Source organism: Danio rerio, chromosome 19 (genome assembly GCF_052040795.2).
Source record: "Danio rerio strain M-AB ecotype USA chromosome 19, GRCz13ab, whole genome shotgun sequence".
In the NCBI taxonomy this organism is placed as follows: Eukaryota; Metazoa; Chordata; class Actinopteri; order Cypriniformes; family Danionidae; genus Danio; species Danio rerio.
Genome location: NC_141039.2, coordinates 22,622,120 through 22,648,084, shown reverse-complemented (window position 1 = coordinate 22,648,084; position 25,965 = coordinate 22,622,120). Strand labels below are relative to the sequence as shown.

At 37.9% G+C, this 25,965-nt stretch overlaps 1 protein-coding gene across 9 annotated transcripts in view; it reads right to left on the bottom strand.

Moving 5' to 3' along the window:
- kcnh8 (potassium voltage-gated channel, subfamily H (eag-related), member 8) overlaps nt 1-25,965 on the bottom strand; it is a 176,189-nt gene that overhangs the window by 94,162 nt on the left and 56,062 nt on the right. For all 9 annotated transcript variants that reach the window (XR_015516706.2, XM_087295645.2, XM_087295644.2 and 6 more), the window contains exons 3-5: nt 15,061-15,192; nt 6,214-6,344; nt 1,617-1,851 (exon numbers count right to left, since the gene is read on the bottom strand). Coding sequence is in view for 8 of the 9 variants with exons in the window: in XM_087295645.2 (XP_087151771.2) it covers nt 1,617-1,851; nt 6,214-6,344; nt 15,061-15,192 (498 nt within the window). In the remaining variant the exon portion in view is untranslated. The remainder of the gene's footprint in view (nt 1-1,616; nt 1,852-6,213; nt 6,345-15,060; nt 15,193-25,965) is intronic.

Here is a 25,965-nt window from a genome sequence, read left to right as displayed (position 1 = left end):
TGACCACAGTGTACCCATCTTATTGTTTGCTCACACTTTATTTTGATGGTCTGTTTGTTGAATTTTAGTTACATTGCATCTACATGCCAACTAATTCCCATTAGACTGTTAGATTGGGGTTAGGGTTAGTGTAAGTTGACATGTACTTGCAAAGTTTCTTATAGTCAGTTAAATGTCTATCTAAGAAGCAGTATCAACAGATTTTAAGCTGACTAATACTCAAATGGACCATCAAAATAAAGTGTTACCTATTTTTTTTAAAGATGTGTTTGCCAATTGGGGTCATGTTTGGTTTTTGGTTATGTGTACATTTACACATCGCATTGACATTCCTATATTTCTGGAAATGACCACCATATAGCTTTAAAATTGAAGATAGTAAAAAATAAATGCTTGTTAAAAACAACATCATCTAAAAAAAAGTATAATATAATATCTGTAATACGTCATGTTGCAGGCTCACAAATGTTGGAACAATCCCCAAAAAAAGTACTTTTTCCTATTTCAAATTGTCACAATTGGCATATGGTGAAACAAAGACTGCAAAAGTCAACAGATTTCACTAATAACCCAACCAATCTCTGTGTAATAACAACATAACGATTCTGCCATCTTTCTAAAGTCATTTTCACAGCCCTGAAAATTGTCTACAAATTTTAAGGTCATTTTGACCCGATCTGCAAAATAGTGGTTTACTCAGTAAAAATACATCCAAGATATTTAATATTTTGCCTAAACGTGTCTCTCCCCATATACAACGACACCTTCAGTCTCAACAAAACAATAACCACGTGTTCACCGGTCACCCTATATAACACGTTTTATTTTTTAAACAGCATGGGATCAGCATGCCTTACGGCTCATGCTATTCTAAAATTGCAAACAATCAGTGAACAAAGACATCTATTTAAGCTCACAAAGATGCAGAAAAAATAAATAACAGTGCAATTTAAGAAGCACAGCATGAGTGCAAGGGGGATTTAAGGTAAAACTCCAAAACATCAGTCGTGGAGTGAATTTAAAATGTCAAATGTCTTTTTTTCTTTGCCTTTAGTTTAACAGAAATATAACCACATAATACAACCAGTAAATTCCCCAGTATCACAGTATCATTCATCATCACAATATAAACCAACCAGAGCCTAAAAATAGTCATATAAGTCAAATAATGAAATACAAATACACAATAAAATAATCATTAATAAATAAATAACCAGGGTTTATGGTGATCTTCCATTACTTTATGCCATTGTGACACTGCTGGTGTTTAAGAGTATATAATAATATGCTCTTATGTACAGCGAAATAAGGTTAAACAACTTCTGTTTAAAAAAAATATATATATATTTTTTTTTTGTACAAGTTACTCTTTTTAATTCCAATAACACAGTATATTTGTTTTCTCCAATGCACCACAACTAAAGGAGAATGATGCAGTGCGTTTCCCTGAGGTATAAGACTGAGTTAATGGAGTAAGTCAAAGACCATGAAACTGATTTAAAGACCTGATTCTAATCATATATAAAGATACAGATGTAATATAATCTCATAAATCATAATCATGCTCACAATGAAAAATGTACTACGTAATAGACCAACTAAAAATAATGTCTTACCAATGATAAAGAGTATCTCAACAGCAATGTCAGTGACGGTGGTGCTGCGTGTCAAATCTTGATCACCTATAAAACAAACATTGTACGGCACCGTCACAGCCACATAAAAGGTAGCCAGAAGGATCAGCCAATCCCAGCCTGCTTTGAAGGTGCTGAAGTGGAGAAGAATGAACTTGGATTTCTTGGCATCAGCGACTTTATATTCAGGCAGAGCGGGTGGATCCCCAAACACATTCTAGAAAAAGAGAGAACAATTTGTGGAAGTTAACATGTTTTTTTGGCCCTGGAATTAGGATGCAATCTGGTTGATTTGACAAGAAAGACACCTTGTTGTTCACACCTGAGGTTTACATGTGTCTCTTTTGTCCACTTTCGGCTTTTTTCTAGTAAAGTGAATCTGTGTTTGAGTTTTAAACTTTTGTTTTGGAAAATAAGCTTGTGCATTTCACATTCTGTACACACTAAAAAATATACTTTTAAAATATACTTTTTTACTTTTAAGTATAGAAAGTATGAATGTATACTTGTTTATTTTAAGTATACATTCAAAATACTTTTAAAAGTATAAAATTGTATATGTACTAACTTTTGGTCAACATTTTTATTGCTAAATATACTGAGCAAATTTTAAAAATAAACCACTAAAATATGCAATATATATTTATTGATACAACCGTTCTGTCTGGTTCTCAAATCTGATTGGCTGATCATGCAATATCAGGCCCGGATTGGCCAATCGGGAGGACCGGGAGAATTCCCGGTGGGCCTGTCCGTTTTTTGGCCGCGAGGGCCGGTATCCCTAGCTCCAGAATCTGTTGCTCTCAGCAGCCACACTTTTTAAATTTATTCATTTACTTGACCACAGCCTTTTTATTCATTATTTTACCCCAGCTCTACTCTTTATCTATTTTCTCGCAGCGTAGAAAACAAGCTGTAGCCTGCAAGTTGATCATGATATAACTAAGATGAGTCATTGCTCATTCATTAACTGTTGTGGTTCAGTAGATAGCACGCTAATTTATGACACCGCTGACCTGGGTTCGATCCCCGTCTTTGTAAATTATTTTTTTTCATTTTTATTGTTAAGACATTTAATACTGTTAGGGTTGTTGAACATTTGAAGTTCTAAAACAGCTGTTTTCTCAAAAAAAAAAAAAAAAAGACGTGATAGTGTCATTAGAAACTGATTTGGAAATGACCTTATTTTAATATAGTCAGTCATGAACTGAGGTGGGCCGGTCTGAGGCTTGAAACTGCAGGGCTGAAAAGGAGTCCCACTCCGGCCCTGTGCAATATTCTGCAGTAACAGCACTCATGCAGCCTCTACACCCTGTGATTACACCTTGTGTATTACTAAGCCCACATAGAGTGACAGCAAATCAATAAACTCACTAAGGTTTGAAAAATATTGCAGCTGTTGGAAACAAAGTATTTTTGAGGCTTTTTAGGTGAGAATGTAGTTATTTAGATTGCAAAATTGCAGTTTTTTTTAATAAAGATAGTGCCTAATTCAAATATTTATAATTTCTGAGATTCAGCGGCCATCAGCCTGTCATACTGAACAGAGCAAAGACGGTTGAGCAACAAGGTGGCGACAAAGACCATATAATAAGCTCTTAGGGGTGAAAAACACAGCATTTTTTTTTTTGCGTATATCAAACTAGAGCTGATCAAATCACTATAAAGCAAGTAAGTGACATTCAATGTCGATCTCTCTCTCTTTTGTATTTTGTAATGTTGTATTTATACCATAGTAATCTGCTAGTGCTTGCTTTGCCTGGCTTTTTTGTGGTTAATTATTGTGATCTCCTGGTTGCAACAAAGAAATACTGGGAAAACTCTGTAGACTGATGGCATTTCATGCCCTTCAGCCTTATAATCCTAAATTGTAAGCAAATTCACCGGATTTGTCATCTCTTTAGATATTATGGTAGAGAATCATTCAAATACTAGTTCTAAAGTGATGTGTTTTTAAGCAATGGTTTCTGTCTGTCAGCTGCTGATGTGAATGAATGGTGGAAAGTTTGAGACTCTCCGTGTTTCTTTTTTATATACACGATTATGTCTCTCCACTCCACCAATAGCTGGTGTGTGGTGAGCGCACTGGCGCCGTTGTCCTGTGGCAGCCGTCACATCATCCAAGTGGATGCTGCACACTGGTGGTGGTGTGGAGAGACCCCCCTTCATGATTGTGAAGCGCTTTGGGTGTATGGCCATACACAATAAATGCGCTATATAAATACACATTACGTTACATTACATGTCATTGAACTATTGTATAAATGCCATATCGTACTGCTTCTCATTTGATACTGCTCATTTACATATATAACTCAATGTATTTAAAAATATATAACTTTTTTTTTCATTCTGAATAGGCCCAACTTTTATTAAGCCAATAGGCCAAATTTTATCATTTACTTTATTTTATCACTTCTTTAAATGTCTGTTTTGTTCTCAAAATGTCTGTACCCCAAGCTCCTGTAAACCACAAGAAACATATCTTGGATATTTGTGCACATTTGATAAATAAAGCTCATTCTGATTTTCATAAAAGGGCATGACATCTCAGGGCTGTGTCCAAGGAAAATCTATTTTTGTTTTACTGAAGCGTGCAAGACATCATTCAGAACTTACATGGTTTACAATTCATTTCTGTATAAATTACTCTGCCAAAAACAAGACAATCTACCCAATAGAAATGTTCTATTTTTTCATTATTATTCATCTCCTTTCACAGAGGTACCAAAAGTGAATAATGTGTATCCGTTGTCAACGCCGCCATTTGATTTTATTAAGTAATAAAATAAAATGTAATACAATAAAATTAAACAAACTGCCATCTGTGGCATTGCCATTGTGTTGCATTTGCATTATTTTTACATTTTGGGAGGAGTAAAATATAAATATGTGGTTTTAGCAATCAGATGCATTTAGAACATTCCAGTTCCATCTGGAGTGAGCCCCAGACCACTTCCTGAAGTGATTTGGGCAGTCGGATATATACGCATCCATTCACCATTAAATAGCTATCTGATTAGAAAAAAACCAACATGAATTGACCCAGATGTAAACAATATCTAAGAGAGACATAAAAAACACCATCAATACGTTACATTTAAATACTGTAATTGTATCGACTTGTAATGAACAAAACTGCAATAACTGATCATATTGAGCAAAGAATAATCACACAAATATACATACAGTCACAGTTCCGGAAAGGGAAAAGAGCAAGGACTCTCTGCATCGCAGTAACAAAATAGATTTTATAAATAGTAAAATAAAACATAACAAAAACAACCCAAGGGGGAAAACATTAATAAAAGACAGATGAGACTGGGCTGGGATTTTGTTTAGAACTGAAATTAAGTTGATGTCAGAACCCAACATCAGGTCAAAGTCAATGTCCAACCTCGGACAGACGTTGCATTTTGGTTACTTCCAACACAACCTAAACACAATTCACCATCTATTGATGTAACACCTTGACGTTGTGTGGACATTACCAATATAACGTCTATCAGACATTAGATTTTGATTGCCATACCTGATGAATAAATGACACTATTTTCTGCTCTTACCCAGTCAGTGAAGGACCACAGACACCTGAATCGTGAAATGCAGAGGGTTTTTTTTTTGCATACGACGTGCGGAATCAAATTCCATTAAAACACACCTCCAGCAGTTTATACTCGCATCCAATATCTCGTTTATAACGGAGGCATGCATTAAATCTTCCTGAATGAAAGTGATAGTGCCAAACTGCATTTACACACAACAAACTAAAAATTAAACATCCGAGATTACCTGAAATGTGGATAGCGGGATGACACAATGACATTAATCGAATTATGTGCTATAACTATGTAAAATTATTTGATTACTGATGTCCATGTAAACGTAGTCACTGTCATTGCCTATCATTACTGGAAGTCAAAATATCATTGTCCTTTGATGCTGGTGACCTAAATCTAACCTAAAATTAGCTTCTTATGAAGTTGTGTGTCTGCCAAGACACAGGACAGCAGACATGAGGAAGCTATAAACAAGAACTAATTAGCAAATAATCAGGTGAACAAAGTGAACTAATATTAGGATAAAAAGGGACTAGTCAAAAAACAGGAGAGCCCATGGCACAAAGAGACAACACACAAGCCATGTGTTCACATGAAACTAGAACTAGAAGCCAATGAAAACATTTATTAATCACTTATTCACATAAAACATCATAAGACACAATAAACAAAACGCTTACCATGCACTTGCAAATGCAACATGCAAGTTTTGATCCCAGTGCCCACCGAAACAGAACTTGACTAAAGCTGGAGAATGAAACAAGCATGCCACGAACAAACAACAAACACACCAGGACAATCGAGCAGACAATCAAACTGCTTTCAGAAGAAAACATGCAATTCTTTTAGTCTTTTGTAATCCCTCTGGATGTGGTCAAAAATTTTTAAACATTAACAATTTACACCTGTATTTAGCATCAACCGCTTGTAATCAAATCAAAGAAAACACCAAAATGCCATGTGTTAAACAAAACCTGTTTCTGTATTTTTCTGTATCATTAGTATCTGAATGGCCTTACCTTGTTAAGTTTAATTTTGCTCTGTTTCTGACGGTTGTGCAGGTGTCCTGAAATGTGGTAGAGAACTGTGCTTGATCGCAGTCTCGTGGAGCCAAACGGAGAGTCTCCCTTGACCTTCTCACGCCGGCACTCTGAGAAAAGGTTGGACTGTTGTTATTAAAGTCAAGAGCAATGAGGGATACAATGCATCAAGGAATAAATACACACAGCACAAAAAAAAACTCTATTAATACATAAAAACAACAAAGAACATATTTTTCAGACAGAACTTCATATGGTCCTGAGGTTCTTTTCACCTTAAAAAAAAGATAAAGAAAAGAAAAATGCTAATCAAAAAATCTTACTAAATAATGATTAAATACTAAAGGAAACAAAACCAACCATATATTTAAATAAAATGTTATGGTTTACTGTAGCCTGAAAAGCCTAAAGTTTTATCTAAAGAAAAAAATAAATAAATAACAATCAGTATATTCGATCTACAATATAAAGTAAAACAAGAAACCATTGAAGGCTAAAGCCTATGCAATCTTTAATCTAAAAAGTAAAGTTTAGATTAAGTACTAAAGAAAATAAAAACAAAAGCATGTATTTAAATAAAACTTTAGGATTTAAAAAAGCACAACATTTTGATTTCAAAACCAAATAAAACAAAACTAAAATTGTTAAGAACTAGAACTGTCTCACAAGTTTGTGATTCTAAAAAATACTAAGAGATAACATGTCAGTTTGTATTTTGTGTCATTGATATGGACAGGTTTTAAACCCGGGTCTCTGGTGTAGAGACTGGTGCGATATACCACTGGGCAGTTGATTGTGTTGGACACAAACAAAACACTCAAAGTAGGAACACACACACACACACTCACTCCGTACAACTTATATTCTTTTTAGAATTAGGTAGCAAAACAGATGAGGTACAAAAGGTTATAAAAGCATAATAAAATACTAAATGAAACACCACAATGGAAGAAAACAACAAAAATATAGCAGCAAGCAACAGGGAAACAGGAGTCTTACTAAATGTAGATCAGGAGGTCAAGAGACCACAAGGCAAGTAGTGACTCAAAAACCTGGTGAGGCAAATTTGCAAAGAACATCATGCAAATTTGTAAAGGTGAAACCCCACTTTAATGGATGGAGGAATGATCTGATGATGTTCGTAAAGTCTCTTCACTTCATTAGGAACAGAAAAGCCTGAATGTTTCCACATGCCTTAGATTGTTTCTATTACTTGACTAAGACCCTCATGCCTTTTTAAAAAAATATATTTTATTTTTGTTTGTCTATAGCTTCGTCCAAAACTGCCTACTACTGCATTTCAAATTAAACATACTATACGGCCGTTAGAAAAGTATGTTCTATACAGAATGTGAGAAGTATGAATGGAATTCAGACATACTACATCCGTCGTTTTGTGATGGTCACGTGACTTACCTGTGTCCATTGCTTCGCTTTACTCCCATTCATGAATTGTAGCGAGATGCATCACAGGATAATGCAGCATGGATGCACACTTCAGAATCTGAATCTGGCCGGAAGTGGTAAATTGTCCAGGTACTTCTCATATGCTGATCTTTTAATTATATGAATTAGGACATACTACTTGTCTCGCATACTGATTTTAGAGTACTATATATTATGGAAGTATGCGGTTTCGGACGCAGCTTATGTTCCTAGTCATGTACTTTTATATTAACACTAACACTATATTGGATTCTTAAATATGCCATAATGGTTTATACTTGAGCTTATGGTTAATACAAATAAATAAATAAATAAAAACAAGTGAGGAACAGAGAAAAGGTGACAACTTAAATAACATGGCTGAAACAAGTCACATGTGATTGCAATTAAGTTAAACAAAAACACACGAGGAAGAACTAATGCAGGGGGCAACATGGAGACTACTAGGAGAAATGGAGACAAAAAGCAAGATGGTGACAGCCCTTTATTATGTTGCAAATACATTTGGAGCTACAGCGGTTTCTCCAGTTAAAAAAACTTCTATTGTCAATAATTTGTAAACCACTAGGACGTAAACCACTGTTTCCATTCCACTGTGTTTATTTGCAGGTTATTTATGTAATATTCCTGTTTTACTCACACATTAAATTCACAGCTACAAAACATAGCTATTGTTTTGAGTGGATATTATTATGAGTTAAATGTACTGTAAGAATATTTATCTAATATAAGGTCAAATAAAATAAAAAACATTTAAACACATTTAAAAACATATTTAAACCAGTACCCATGGTTTGCAGGCTCCAGTTGGATCCTCAAATGTTACAAGCTTGCAAAAAATAAAAAATACTGTCGAAAGAAAATGTAGCTGATAATTGAGAGAGCATTTTTGTTGCTTTGTGAAGAAGGATGGAGAGATTTTCCATCAATACTTCCATGCAAATGATGATTGCCCTTATTACTGATTGCGATTTTTATTTATTTTTTTAATTGAAAATGGCCTGTTCTCATTCTACTGCCCTCTATGCTGCTGTTACACAAAAGCTGATGTGAAACGAGAATAACTTTCTGCTTGTGACCTGCTTTACACCTGTGGTTTCAGCTAATGCTGCTTTGCTGCCAAAATATTTGTATACTTATATTCAACACCTCTGTTTTAATTGTTCGAGTGACTGTAGTTCAACTGATTTAGTTTTTAAGGTCTAGAACGGCTATAAAAGTCTGTTAGGGGATATTTAGGCTGAAGCGAAAACTGCACTTCAAATTGTTTGACAAACGTAGTTTCTTTTCTGTGGTGTACAGAATCTTTAGATTTTTTCATCAATTAAAAAAACCTTTTTACTACAAAAACAAAATCAACAAAATATTGATAATATATTATTGTTATTACTAAAATTATTTGCCCCTTTTTATATCTAGTCAAATATTTTTTACTGTCATCATGGCAAAGATAAAGTAAATCAGTTATTAGAAACTATAATGTTCAGAAATGTGTTGAAAAAATCTTCTCTCCTCTCCGTTAAACAGAAATTGGGAAAAATAAACAGCGGGGCAAAAAATTCAGGGGGGCTAATAATTCTGACTTCAACTGTAAATCTTTCATACATTATAAATAAAAAAACATGAAATAAAAAATATATTTAAAAAAATAAAATAAATAGCATGTACCCTTTTAAAATCCACCAGTTGAGAAAACAAGCAGACAGCCGGGCTGCCAGTCTCAATTGCCGAGGGCAATGAAGGAAAAATGTCACTCATTGCAACCCTGCTGAACAAGGTACCAAGGGAAACCAAAGCAGGAGTAGGAAAAAGACTGAAGGGATGGAGCGATCGACAGAGAGAGAGAGAGAGAGAGAGAGAGAATGAGAGAGAGAGTGTGACTGAAAGAGAAAGAGATGAAGGGCTAGAGTGGAAAGTGGGAAGCTGGTTATTAGAGAGGGATGGAGATCACTTCAGCCTGCAGGGCCAGAGGAGGAGAGGGGCGACTCATACTCATCCATAAAAAACTACAGTCAGCAGGGAGTCCGGCGGCATAACACTTATTATAGATCCTAATAAATGTACTCCCAATTTACCAGCAGCACAGGTCAGGAGAAACACAGAGGGGGAAGAGAACAAAAGTGTGAAAAAAAAGAAATAAAAAAAAAAAGAAGTGGACAGACACAGTTGCTCTGGGATTCCCTGCTCCGTGTGATTTTCTCTGGTGCTCCAGGCCAGCATCTGATCTGGGTTCTCGCTCACACAATAAATAGGTATTTTTCAGGCTAACTCCGCTTAACGAGACAATCAGAAAAAGGTTCAGATGAGAGATTATTCTTATGTAATAGGCACGTTTGGACCAGTGGATTAAAAAAAATGTTTTAATAGGCTCTCTTTTTTTTTTACTGTGACTTTCTGACAGGAAACATTTTGTATATTGCTTTCACAACTAGGGCTTGTGCATCATGAATCGTGCCTCCAAAGAGGGTGATGTGAACCCCTACACAGTTTTTTATTATTCATTTAAAATAGAATAGTTCAAATAAGCACTGAATGTTCCATTATTTTTAATGTAATAAAAGTAAAAACTCCAGTCTATGTGTGTTTATTTTTTATGAAAAGAGACCCATTTCTCTGATTGGATGCGTTGCGGAGTCTTGTGCATCATTGCATCTTTAGCATGTGTACATGGAGTAAAGCCTTGATGCTAGTAACCTGTTTTTCCCACAATATTTTAAGGATAGGGTAAAATATGGATATTAGAAAATGCCTCGTTGTTTCTTCTTTAACATATAAAGGTCGCCTTCAGCTTTAAATTATACTCCTATCACTCTGCCTTCTCAGACAGCACCACCTATCCCAAACTCAGAGATTTTGAGTAATTGAGTCGGGGCGGAATTTTCAAATACACGGTAGAATTCTTTCTCCTCAATGTTTTTGACCACAGATGTTCAATGCTTTACAAACAGAAGGCCCAGTTGGTACAGCTAGCTCAAAATTCCACAACCAAATGGAAGGACATTGTTTTAAGGAGATTTAATGTTTGTACATGCCGCCTATTACTTTTTTAAAAGGTTAGTCATGTGTTTATTACACACACTTAAATGTGGCTATTCCAACAGTATTACATCTAATAAAGGTCAACCTGTTTTGTTGGTAATAATTATTAATTCTGTGATCTTTCTTTTTCAATTTATGGGAAATGAGCTGACAGTATGAGCTGATCTGTACCAGTTGTTGCACTGTATTGGGTTTCTTTATGCCTCGTTTTTTTTATTAAATGTATGGTTGCTGATAATGTGCCCCATGATTGCATGTTGCATGCCCCCCTGCTAGTTATGTTCTGGCATAGGCTTTGGGTTGACAGGACATTAATAATGAAAAGCCTTAAACAATATATGAAGAATTTGGTTCCAAAAAAAAAAAAAAAAAACATTTAAAAAATGAAGTTTCCAACAAAATCAGCACTGTATCTCAGTTCATGAAAGTCAGTTTTTAATTTTTTGTAAAATTCAACAACTGGTTAATTATTCTATTATGTTTTCTTGTTATTTTTCAAAATTATGAAAACGCTAGTCTCCATTCTCTGCAAAACACAATATATCTACTCAACCAATCCCAGCACACCATTCCACACACTGTAAACCATTGTTGCGTTAGTTACTGACAATAGGTAACTAGTTATAGCTACTAGTTACTCCATTAAAAAAGTATGGGGACTCGGTCAGGACGGTGGGGGGAAAAAATAGGTGGGAGAAAAAAAATGGGTGGGAGTGAAAGGAAAAATAATTTTTTAAGTTTTTGCATTCCCTCGCAAAAGTGTTTTTCCACAAACACTTCCTGTTCACTTCATACAAGTCAACCCTCCTGTTTTTGCCAAGATTCTCCCATATTTTACCATTCTATTGTGCTATCTGTAACGCCCTGGGTTCACTTGAGGAAGGCACAGGCTCGCAAGATTATCAAAACACATTTATTTATTATAATTACTCACAAGGAAGAACACTGGATGACCATGAAGTGAAAACAAGCAACAAACAAGACATCACAAGGAGAGATGCCGGATCAGGGACTAACTGAATGCAGGGACTTAAATACACAGGAGATGATAAACTGATTACATACCGGGGTAGACACAGGTGGAGGTGATAAACATAATGACATGGTGGGCAAACAGAACAAAGGAGCACTTTGTGAGTGTCACATGATGAAATGGAGACTGGGGCTGGGTCCGAAACCGTATACTTCCATACTATATAGTAGGCTAAAATCAGTTTGTGAGCCGAAAAGTACTGTATGTCCCAATTCATAGAATTCGAAAATCAGTATGCGAGAAGTACTCGGATGACTTACTACTTCCGGGGAAATTCTGGAGTGCGCATCCCATGCACGCTGCGCTATCCCATGATGCCCCGCGAGCGAATTAATGAATGGGAGTGAAGCGACGCAAATTACGCAGGTAGGTCGCGTGACCATGACAAAATGGCGGATGTAGTACGTCCTAATTCCATTTATACTTTTCACATTCATACTGTATAGAACATACTTTCCTAACGGCCGAGTAGTCAGTTTAAATTCAAATGCAGTACCTACTGAGTAGTAGGCGGTTTCGGACGCAGCACGGGTGTGACACCATCACCCTATAATTAAGTATTTTCCCATATTTCTCATGTATTTTTAATCTTGAAAGCACATTAAATTTAATATAAAAATTAACTTTCTTTTTATTAAAGCTGCGCGTCAATCATCACCCTTCATATGCAACCTCTGAATCTGCGAATAGGGACGGGTTCTGTATCATAAACTGATCCCAGATCAGCCTATGTACATGCCACTTAAAGTGACACCTCGATTATCAAACAAGTGAGGAGCAGGAAATGAATGTCTCGTTTTATTTGTTTCATTTGATAACAGAGGTGTCACTGTAAGAATGCACAGATCTATAATTAAAGCATTTGATTACTTTAACAACTGCTTGTGCTCATTTAAGAGACATTTAGTTGTGTTTAAAAATCAAACATGCAGGACAAACATGTTTACATATTATTAAGCGTATTTGCCTGTTTAAACACACACCCGAATCCGAAAGTGTCCAGCACTTTCGCTCCTTTTTAAATGGCGTGTACAGTAGCTGATCTGGGATCAGTTTATCATACAGAGCGTGTCTGTTAGTCAGGACTTATACCAGTCATTGGCTTATACATGCATTCGTTGATTCTGAGGTTGCAAGGGTGATGAACGACACGCAGCTTTAATGGAAATAAAGTGAATGCAGACATTTTTATATAAATTTTAACATACTTTCAAGATTAAAAATATATGAAAAACATGGGAAAATGCTTAATGATAGGGGGATAGCGGAATAGAATGGTAAAATAGCCAAGGGGAGAATTCCATAAACTGTATGATGTGAACAGGAAGTGTTTGTGAAAAAACAGTTTGCGAGATAACGCAAAAACTTTTAAAACATTTTTTTATATCACTGTTTTATCTCCCACCCATTTTATTTCCACCATCACGTCCCTTCCGACTCTTCGTATAAAAGTAACTCAGTTACTTTATCGATTACTTACAAAAAAATGTAATGCATTACATCATTAAGTTAAGTCGTTTTTGAGTTACTTTTCCAAAGAACACTTTTACTGAACACTTTTTTAAGAACCATTAATGCCCTTATACTGTCACTTCAGTCCTGCATAGAGAATACACTGCAGCTTCACAGTTTTAATTCATTTGCATTCTCATAACTAAAACACAAGACAAACTTAAATAAAAGTCATTTTTAAGCACTAATTTATTTAAGTCAGACCAGACCAGCAGCACAAAATTGAAAATATCACAGGGTGATAAACCAGCTAAATTATATATTCAGAAACAAAAAAGCTAAATCTAAAGTTGCTTTCAGCATCATACAAGTTTGTATTTAACCCTTAAACATGTTCCTTCACAGCTTGAGCATAAAAATAGACAACATACAACAAACACAAAACCTTTATAAAATAAATAAATTAATGTAATCTGAATTACCATTCAGAATCAATTTGGTAAAACTTGCACCAAAAACTGCTATTATAGACAACTATAAATTTTATGCATTTTAAACAAAACACTAACAAAACAGCTGCTCAAAAATGAAATTGATGAACAATTTTCAAACTAACCACAAAAGTGGTATGTCAGCAACTCAAGCAAGGTAAGCTGTGTATATTGAAAGTGAAAAAATCTGCTGTTGTATAACAGCTATAAAATGCCATATTTAAAACAAAACAAAAATAAATCACAGCATTTTGCCTGAGCAACACAACACTAAACATTTAAATAAGGTGTTCTAAAACATAACAAAAATGTGTCACTGTGTCTACTAAACTAATCAATTTTGTTATAATATGTAATATGTATAATATGTATAATATGTAATTTTGTGCTTTTACTTTATTTTTGTCCAGTCTGGCTTCTCGTACATGACGCATCTTCTTTACAGTGATTGGTTGTTGATTGAGTTAATATGTTTAAAAAGTAACTGTATTAGTTTAAAACAGTATTAGTTTAAAACATTAGTAAAAAACAGTATTAGTTACTGTCAAAAGTAATTCTGTTACAGTAACGCACAACTAGTAACATGTTATAGCCCAACACTGCTGTAAATAGATAATAGCGATGTGGTGCTACCAATGAAAATTCATAAATTTTTTATTTAGTGAATATGATCTGATTCAACAATTCATACAAATAAACCCAAAATTCAAAGTTTTAATGGTAAGCTGCTCAAGAAAAAAAATAAATAAATAAAATAAATAAATATATATATATATATATATATATATATATATATATATATATATATATATATATATATATATATATATATAACTAATCACTACTTGATCTTAAAAAACACATGGCTAAGTAAAATAATATAAAACAAAATTTGGTCTTTAACCCAAAATATTAATGAACCCTAGAGGGGGAAAAATGGTTTAATAAAAATTATACTACAACATCATAGTCAGTCCAAAAATCCCATAAGTTTTTCACAATCATTATTTAATTTATATTATTATTTATATTATATAAGTTCTATTTATACATTAAATGTTATTAATACATATTCAATAGTAACAATAGCAAATATTATTTTTAAAATAATTCTCATGTAAAAAATAATTATTACAAAACCAGTTGATCAGAATAATGATTAAAAAAATAATAAATAAATGATTTAATAAAATGTCATTTTAAATCATTTATAAGATTTAATACATTTTAAGATGAAGAAACAGCAAACAATATTATTCAGCAATAAAAACATGAATATCTTCTACAAAATTTATTACAGAAATTCCTTATACAAACATACACACACAAGACATACAGTACACACACTACCACACATGTACTAACCTTCTTTCTTCTCCTCAAGTGTAGATTTGGCTTTGGTGTCGGTGACGTCTTTAAAAGAGGCGAGGAACAGCACAACATCTCCTTTCTCATTCTTAATAGGCACAATATCCAGCAGACACCAAAAAACACTACCTGCAGTAGAATTGAGAGAGATTAATTCTTAATACACAGACATCTCAATAATAATTCCAGAGTATTTTGCAGAGGCAATCCCACTATACGAAGGTTCTATCTGGTTTAGCATCCAAATGAATAACACCCAGAAATAAACATTCGCTGATTTGAATATTCTGGTTTTTACTATTTTCTAACAATGGCAGCACTTCTTGATTCTTATGAATATTTGTCCCTTTATAACTATGCCTGCCCTCTCTTTGTGTTTCGGGTTAAGACTACATTAAACATCGAATAAAAATGCATATTTCAAAGCACTTCACAGGACCTTTAATGTACAAGTCACTTTTCATAAACTAGCTGCTAAACAATTAAATATCAATAATAATAGAAATATGTATGCATTGACATATAATTATTTAGGCAGCTTTAAATTAATTCCATAAAAGCCCCCCCACACAAAAAAATATTTATTATAAAAAAGCAGTCATGCACCAAATTTCATATGAAACAAGCTCAGTATTTCAAGCTGGTCAAGAGAAAAGATGATTTTTAATTCAAGTCAGTTCACTGATGATTCAGTTCAGGTTAATAAGAATGCCAAATGATGAAGGATAGGATTCACCTGTAGGGCATCTCTACTGACCAAGCAAGCCAAAGGTGACAGTAAGAGACCTAAACTTCTTTAGGCAGCAAAAATTTTATATATATATATATATATATATATATATATATATATATATATATATGTATGTATATATGTATGTATATTTATTTATAAACATTGGGAGAAAACAAGCTGAGACCTGTTCTTCTGAGCCAAGCTATTGAAAAAATAGCTCCCCTTTTTGGAGGTCTCCAATTCAATATATTTATCCAAGACCAAAAATACTTGACCTTTGTTGAATATACATTTTACATCACCTCTTTCCTCAACAGGTCTAAATGATTGAAGTTTTATTCTTTCTAAAGCCCTCCTGTTTGTGAGCTTGACTGGTCAGAGAGCTCAGTCTGTTGTGATTGGACTGCTGTGTACAGGTCAGTGAAATCTAAAAGAGTCTCCTCAGCTCTGGAGGTTTAAAAGGATAAAAGAAGGAGCAATGACAGTACACAAGAGAGAGAGAAGAGAGCACAAGGCCTGGGAGATTTATGTTGCACTTTTGTTTTTGTTTAGACAGCAGTCGTCCATGAAGGATTGTCTTCGTACATGTTTTCTGTTAATTTTGAATATTAAACTTGTGGGATAGTTCACCAAAAAATGATATTCTCCAAACAACTATTTTTATACTTTAAAACCTATTTGTGGTTTGCTGAATACAAAGTGAAGTTTATTTATAAACTATTTTCGAGAGGATCACATGCTTATGATTGCTTTATTTGCATTATTCAATTTATGATTCAACAATCAAACTATACCTAAACCACTATAAATACCCTAGTTCCATAGAACAGCCAATCTCTAAAAGTCCAGCGCAGAGTGCTTTAGTTATGCACCTAGCTTACACACTGCTTAATACACACAAGATGTAGATTTTATTTATACCATATATATATGATATAAATATAAAGGATTAAAATATTACAAAACATATTATTTTCTAACCTACATAAATTTAAAAACCACTGCCTTCATGCCTTCTTCATCTCGGGGGGTTCATTCATAACAATTTGCTTTTGTATAATGTTATCATTATTACCAGTATTATTCATTATATGCATATTTATAATTGTTTTAATAAAAACAAGCTTAGATTTGCCCACCTGTCAGGTTTCAGACCATATGGGGCATAGCATGTGTATTTGGATATAACTCTTTAGATATAAAGTGTGTTGTTTGAACACAATTTGTTATTATTGTTCATTTATTCGTTTGCTGGAAATTAGAACTGACTTTAGAAAGTTTTAAAACAAATCTTTGCGCTTAACAAATGAAATTAACTATTTACAGGCTAATTGATGTCTGTGCATACAAGGTTTCCCTATCCACGAGAGCAAAAGTAGATTATGAGATGCCTTATCTCTCATTCTCGCGCTGCAGATGCTCTGTTTAACTGTTTTCTTGCTAGTGAAATGCTCAATTTTTCCACTTACAAAGTCCTCATGTAAATAGCAAATGCGCTTATGGCGCGACGCAACTGGCTCTTAAAGGGAATAGGAGATGAGACTCTGATTGGTTTATTCTCAGAACACACCTATAAGTCATTAAAAAAATAAGCTCAACCCTGTTAGACCATGTGCCACGGTGCAAAGCGGATTTTTCCATCCTTGTATTAGCAAAAGTGGATTCTGGCACACCCTGAAAGCGTTTGTGCCCTGTGCCCTGCGCCCTGCGGTTTGCTCTTTGCCCATGGACTGTCAAAATAGAGCCCATAGTGTTTGTTTTTTCTAAGGATGTCAATGGTTGCAGGCTTTCAGCTTTCTTCAAAACATGTCATCTTGTGTTCAACGGAAAAAAGAAACTCACAAAAGTTTCTAATCACTTGATTATAATCACTTGAGGGTGAGTAAATAGTATTTGCGTCCCTTCCGCCTCCTTCCCTTCAAGTATGAAGACTGAACTGCATTATATTTGTGCTGAAACTGGGGAGGAAGGAGAAAAAAAATCTGCAAGATTTCCCTTACAAGTAGTTCAATGTGAAATTAGACATTGAGGAACCACTATAGAGAAAAAAATGGCATATGGCATGATCTGTGTTTCTTAATAGCAGCAAATATTCGACTGAGAGATTGGCAGTTGAATCAGGCACCTACAATGACAGCTTTAAATTCAAATCTACTATTCAGGGTCAGCACTAGGCCACACTATATATAAACATGGACTCCCATATTGATATATATTGCCAATATTTTATTATATTATGGTGGCTCAGTGGTTAGCAGTGTCACCCCACAGCAAGAAGGTCGCTGGTTCAAGCCCCGGCTGGGTCAGTTTGCATTTCTGTGTGGAGTATGCATGTTCCCCTTCGGATGGGGAACTTCAATGCTTTAAGTGGATTTATTTATTAATCCACGAATGGGGATTTCGTTTCAGAAAGCCAATTGTCTGAAAGAGTATATAACGGGCCAATGAAATGCCAAATGAGTTGGCAGCGTAAGCTTGCGCACCTGGAACTTATTGCCAATTATTAGCTCCGCATACAAGCACAGGGAAAGCAAGGAAACGCCATCCTTTTCGCTTCATAGACTATTACATCCTTCTGAGAGAGTCGATGAGGGTTCCTCCTGCTGTCAGCCAGCATTTTCGAGCGAACGAGAGCATTCTCCCGGTCCAGAGTGTGTACCCGCAGCGGCAGACGGTCGAGCTGGGTTTCTCCCTTGCCCTGCGTTTTTTGGGTCCGGTCCTCCAGAGCGGTGCATATAAAGTTGCAACATCACAAAAAGAGCAACAAAGTCGTGCAGCACGTCCTTTTCAGGATGGCGCTCTGACCGTGCATTTCTGGATGCGGTGGTTTCCTGTTACATGGCTGCGGGCCAGGCTGCTTCCGCCTTGTACGCGATGGCTACCTACCAGCGCTACCAAACGCAGGCGCTGGCCGAGCTGCACGAGGGTGGGTCCAACCCAGGCTTGTGAGCTTCGCACCGCATCCGACTATGCTCTTCGGACCACTAAGTCTGCTGCGTGTGCGTTGGGGAGGACGATGTCCACATTAGTGTTCCAGGAGCGCCACCTCTGGATAAACTTGGTTGATATGCGCAAAGTCGACAAAGTCTGCTTTCTTGACTCCCCCATATCCCAAGCTGGCCTGTTCGGTGACACCGTCTGTGATTTCACTCAGGAATTCAAGGTGGTGAGAGAGTAGTCTGAGGCGATGGGTAATGTCACCTATCGGCGGGAACGTAAGCCAGTGGCTCACGAGCGCTGGGAGGACGGTCTCCTTTCTCCCTCCCCTTGAGCCTCCACCTCCGGAGCTTGGGTGCAGAGTGAGAGCAAATCTCTCGCCTCCAGCTCTTCCGCGGGACCCTCGCGCTTCCCGGATCAGCACACCCACTCCACGCTGCCCCACTGCTGGTACGTCAGCAATTGTAGCGATGAGTCCATTAGCGAGAGCTCTGCCTGCCTGGTTAGCGCGGGCCAGCCCTTTACGATGGCTCATACGCACAATCAGACTCGGCTATGCGGTTCAGTTCGCGAAACGGCCCCCAAAGTTCACAGGTGTGTATTCACCAGGGTCAGCCCTCTGTCCGCCCCTGTCTTGCGAGAGGAGATTGCTGTCCTCCTGGCGAAGGATGCAATCGAGCCAGTCCCTCCAGCCGAGATGGAGAGCGGTTTTACAGCCCACGCTTCATCGTGCCCAAAAAGAGCGGCGAGTCACGGCCAATCCTAGATCTGCGCGTTTTGAACCGCTGTCTGCACAAGCTGCCGTTCAGAATGCTCACGCAGAAGCGCATCCTCCGGTGCGTTTGATCTCTGGATTGGTTTGCAGCAATAGACCTGAAAGACGTGTATTTCCATGTCTCCATTCTTCCTTGCCACCGTCAGTTTCTGCAGTTTGCGTTTGAAGGTCGAGCTTAGCAATACAAAGTCCTCCCCTTCGGGCTCTCTCTGTTTCCGCGGGTCCTCACCAAGATCGCGGAGGGTGCCTTAGTGCCCCTTCGGCTCGCGGGCATCCGCATACTCAATTATCGTGACGACTGGCTGGTTTTAGCCCAATCTCGGGAGCAATTGATTATGCACAGAGACAAAGTGCTCCGGCACCTCCACCTGTTGGGGTTTCAGGTCAACCGAGAAAAGAGTAAACTCGCCCCCGTGCAGAGGATCTCTTCTCTCGGGCTGGAGCTGGACTCGATCACCATGGGAGCGCGCCTCTCCGGAGAGCGTGCTCAGCTGATGCTGAACTGTCTGAGAGAGCTCGACAGCAAAATAGTGGTCCCACTGAAATTATTTCAGAGGCTCCTGGGGCATATGGCATCCGCAGCCGCTTCACGCCGCTCGGATTACTCCATATGAGACCACTCCAGCACTGGCTTCACGATCGAGTCCCCAGACGCGCATGGCACGCGCACACACAGAGTCACTGTTACTGTGCTGTGTCGCCGCGCCCTTAGCCCTTGGAACGACCCTTCGTTCCTACAGGCCGGAGTGCGCTTGGAGCTGTTGGCAGTGTTCCTCGCTCTCCACCGTTTTTTTCCGGTGCTGGAGCAGCAACACGTGCTGGTCAGGACGGACAGCATGGCGGCGGTGGCAAATATCAACCGTATGGGGGGTATTCGCTCTCGCCGCATGTCTCAGCTTGCCCGCCGTCTGCTCCTCTGGAGCCATCTGTGGCTGAAATAGCTGTGCACCATTCACATTATAGGCAAGCTCAACCGTGCAGCTGATGTGCTCTCACGGCAGCCCTACGTTCCGGAGAATGGAGACTCCACCCAGAGTCTGTTCAGCTGATATGGGCGCGATTCGGGGAAGCCCAGATCAATCTATTTGCTTCTCCCGAGAACACTCATTGCCAGTTGTTTTTTTCCCTGACCGAGGGCTCTCTCGGCACGGATGCACTGGCCAACAGCTGGCCTTGGGGCATGCACAAATATGCGTTTCCCCCAGTGAGCCTGCTTGCGCAGTTACTGTGCAAGGTCAGGGAGGGTGAGGAACAGGTTGCTGGTGGCGCCCCTCTGGCCTAACCGGACCTGGATGTCAGAGCTCTCCCTCCTCGCGATGGCCCTCCCTGGCAGATCTCTTTGAGAGAGCACCTACTCTCTCAGGGACAGGGCACCATCTGGCACCCTCGCCCCGATCTTTGGAACCTCCACGAGGGTCCTTAGACGCGAGGAAGACTTAGGTAACCTACCGATTGTGTTGGTTAATACTGTCACTCGGGCTAGAGCCCCCTCCTCGAGTGCGCCTATGCCCTGAAGTGGAGTCTATTCACTCAATGGTGCGTCTCTCGCAGAGAAGACCCCCGAAATTTGCCAGATCAGCGTTTTGCTTCTTTACTCCAAGAGAAGCTGGAAAGCAGGCTGTCACCCTCCACACTCAAGGTTACGTGGCTGTCATCTCCGCTCTTATGACGCGGTGGCTGGCAGCACCGTGGGAAGACATAACCTAATCATCCAGTTCCTCAGAGGCGCTAGGAGAATTAACCCACCCCGCCCCCTTCTCATGCCCTCTTAGGATCTCGCCCTCATTCTCACGAGCCTGCATCAGATCCCTTCGATCCTCGACTCAGTATCTTTAAGATTTCTGTCCCTGAAGACAGCTCTGCTGGTCGCGATGATATCGATTAGAGGGTCGGAGACCTGGAGGCATTTTTCAATCGGTGACTCGTGCCTGTAATTCGGGTTGGCTTACTCTCATGTTCCTGAGACCTCGCCCAGGATATGTGCCCAAGGTTCCTACCACACAGTTTTAATACCAGGTAGTGAGCATGCAAGCGCTGCCCCCGGTGGAGGCAGACCCAGCCCCTTTCATACCTTTCCAGTTCGCGCTATGCATATTATCTGGACCGCACTCAGAGCTTAGATCATCTGAGCAGCTCTTTCTCTGTTATGGCGGTCGGCAGCAGGGAAGTGCCGCATCGAAACAAAAGTTGGCCCACTGGATAGTGGATGCCATCTCTTTCGCTTATCAGAGCCAAGGCGAGCCATGTCCCCCGAGAGTGCGTGCGCACTCCACTCGGAGCATTGCATCCTCTTGGGCGCGTGCACGCGGCCCCTCTCTAACAGACATCTGTAGAGCTGCGTGCTGGGCGACACCTAATACATTTGCAAGGTTTTACAATCTGCGAGTGGAGCTGGTTTCCTCAAGGGTATTAGGTAACCCTAGGTGATTGAGGAAACAATTTGGTTAAGGTGTTGAAACACGCTTGCTGCGCCATTCTCCCTAACACGGAGATACGTGCACCTTTTTATCTGTCAGTAATGTTCCCCGTCAGGTGAGCCCTGCAGATTCCTCCGAGGCCCCCAGCACTGACTCAGCGGAGGAGTCACTTGCTGGCCCACTACGTTGTAGGTCTGCCCACTGGTCAGTCCGCGTTTTGGGTATAGGTGCCCGCTATGCGTGATCCCCACTAGGCGATCCGATATGCTTAATCAGGGATTTGAGGGATGACAGTGAGTTGTTCATGTATGTGTGGATTGAATGTTAACTACTTTCTTTGCCTTTCGTGAGTAAGCCTTCTAGAGCTGACGGGCCATCAGGACCTATTTTAGTGTTTGTGTCTTTTTAAAAGAATTATTGTGAATAAACTTTTGTAATTTTGTAGATACTCGTGCCTCGGTCAGCTCCTTTATGACTAAAAGAGACAAACCTTTTATATTTTTCCTAGGTTTGAATCCCAGGCGTACTAGGGTTAATCAAATTTAATGAAGTTTACTCCACCACATTCTGGCGTAGTCGGCAGGGTTGGTGGTGGTTTAGAGGTAGTTGAATCAACTGCTTCTCCCCTGCACCCCTCACTCCACCACACATTATAACAGGTTTACATTTAAGTGTTGGTCAGTTTATCTGCTTGACAATCTTATACAACGGCAATAAAATTGACCTCAAATACACAAACTGAGCAATTTTTCTGCTTAGTTAAAAGAGATTGCAAGTTTTTTAAAAAATGGTAAGAAGAGTTGCCAGTGTTTTTTGGGGGGATACATTTGAATTTGTAAAGAGTTGATAAATTATTACAGAATATATTGGAGAACAAAATAGTGCTAACAGCCTTGTGCTTGTGTGGTTGCATCAACACAAAACATTACAGTGTCTATAGTGACACGAGATTGATAATCTATCATTCATTCATTTTCTTTTCGGCCTAATCCCTTTATTTATCTGCGGTTGCCACAGTATAATAAACTGCCAATTTATTCAGCATATGTTTTACACAGTGGATGCCCTTCCAGCTGCAACCTATCACTGGGAAACATCTATACATTCACTTTGGACAATTTAGCTTACCCAATTCACCTAATCAACATGTTTTTGGACTTGTGAGGGAAACCAGAGCACCCGGAGGAAATCCACGTAAACATGGGGAGAACATGCAAACTCCACACAGAAATATCAACTGACTCAGCCAGGGCTTGAACCAGCGGCCTTTTTGCTGTTGGGCGACTATGCTACCCACTGCACCACAGAGCTGCCCAGTTGGATAATCAATAAAAAGCTATGTACCGCAGAATTTTGGAATGTATTTCAAATTGCAGATATTATTGTATTGTATGAATATTGTGATAATATTGTAGCCTTGCAGACTTCCCACGCCTATCAAGTAGGAAATTAATTTTGAAGCTTCAGTGATTACAGTGAAAGTTTTTGTGAAAGATATAATGTCGAACTAGAATAAATGTTCTGTCTCTACAGTTCATTTAATAAAAAGGATGCACAGAGCCCTTATGCGGAGATGATTTAGGTGATTTATGCGATTTATGCAAATCACCAAACGTGTGGTCATTTACAAATTCACTAACATTAGAATGAGCAAGTTTGCTGCAAGCGAAGAAGAGGTCAAATTAAACCCTGCACTTTATTCAATATTTTGGTTCCACTATACCTCAAAACTCAAGTAAAGTCTATAGGAACTTCCGGTTAATACAGATTTTTCAGAATTTGTTTGCAGATTAGGTTAAAATAATTAATGATACAATAAAATAAGTGAAAAATACAAATCTTTTACACAATTATTAGTGAATAAGACCTAACAATTTTGTCATGTTCTTTGGTCTTTACTCACAATCACTAACAGCATAAATACTGCAAGAATACTAGGGGTGTAATGATAAACTAAAGTCACGATTCCTTACATCTCAATACTAAACTCATGTTACAATATTATCTTGATATTTTATTCTATTGTATTAGTACTATTATTTTTATTTCTCCTAACAATGCACAAAGGAATTTTTAAGCGAAACGACTGACGTAGCCTTCATTCAAACTTCTAAGTATGTACAGTAAGGTCACGTGTCCACGGAATATCATTATGCTAAGTATTAGCTAACATAAAGATGGAATTGGGTGAATTGTACCTAAAAAGTTCATTAAGGTGACTATTGTAAAAAAAACAAATATATATCATGAGGCACATCATTTACATCAGTGATAAATCAGCACAAATCAGCACATATTTATTTCACGATTTTTAGTATTAAAATATATCATTAAATCCCTAATGAAAAGCTGCTTGAAAGGGTTGGCCAGGGCTGTAGAATGCTTGATTATGTTTGAGGACATGCACCAGACAAATTTCTTGAAAAACAACATCTGAACAATGACTATGTGCAGTAGCCATAGCACTGAGGTTTTCAATGGCATTGTCAAAAAGGAAAATACTGTGCTACAAACTATCTAGTCTGAAGGCTACTTTACATTTTTACCATGGATTCAACATAGCAACAAATGAGTTAGTATCATAGTAACAAAATGCAGCTGCCAGAGTTCTTACCAGGTCAAGAAAATATGATCATATCACCTCAACTTTATCTTTTATACATTGGCTGCCTGTTAAGTTCTGCATTGCTTCTTACCTATACTTTAAATTGTTCAGATTCTGTTTAATCATTTAGTCCATTTAGTATCTCAAAACTCAGGGCTCCTGGTAGTACCCAGAATAGCAACTCTACTAACGGAGGTCGAGTATTCTAATATATGGCTCCTTAACACTGGATTAGCCTTCTTGATAAAGTCCAAGACACACTCTCTCTGTTCAAAACTAGATTAAAGACTTGTATTTTTAGTAAAGCATATGCACAATGCATCACATAACTGTACGATAAGTCAGTGTGCTCCATGCAGGTGAGTGGGCTTGACAAACCACCTGTAGGACACACTCGTCCTCTTTATGCACCAGGAATTTTGTTAGAAATACTTCTGTTTTATAAGTTTGTTTGCATACCCAAGGATGTGTGAGTGTGCTCCATGCAGGTGAATGGGCTTGACAAATCACCTGTAGGACACAATCTTCCTGTCGTAATGCACCAGGCACTTTGTTAGAATTATTTCAATGTTTTATATGTTTCTTTATGTTTGTTTATATAGCACTTTTATTAATTAAAAGCACTTCATATTCATGTTGACATTAATATATTTAATTCTGAAATTAATATTGTTCAAACATTATGAACAGCATATTTATTATGAAAAGCACTATGCAAATTAATTGCATTTAATGTAACTGATTAACAGTAAATGTGCCATATTTCAGCAGTGGTTATGCATGGTTTTACCGATGAAATAACTGTAATAAACCTATTAAATTTGACCTATGAAATTGTAATCAAACTGAAATCAGAATGCAAATCCAGTTTTTACCAATGTTGTTGTTTTACTGAAAATGCATAATGCATCTGCATAACATCCTTAAAACCAGGGAACAATGCAGAAGTAAAGCAGGCTGTCAATTCACTAAAATTCAATAGTATTTCAGCACTGAATGAGACCAGTTAATTTAAATGCTGCTACAGGAAGCATTTTAGCTTACTTGGCAAAAACATTACTTCCAATCTATTTAAAGTGAGATAAAAACTGAAACAAAAACAGACCAGCACATCCAAAAAGAGCAGCATCATTATGGCATCCAATTTCTATGTATGTGTGTGCGTGTGAATGCTTGTTTGTCTGTCTCTATTGAGCGGTGTGGGTGTGCGACAGGGCATTTATATGTGTGCTTAGCTGTATGTGTGTGCGTGTGTTCCTCTCTCCACCAGTAGCCGTTACTGGAAGCCTCCAGGGGAATTCCGTCTGATTGCTCACAGCTGGAGAAGTCTTTGTCAAATCTCTCATTTCCTCACAAAAAAGCCTCACCATTATGGAGAAGAAAAAAGGGATGAAATAATAAGGCTCTCTAGAACAAGTGCGCTGGAGATGTTCCA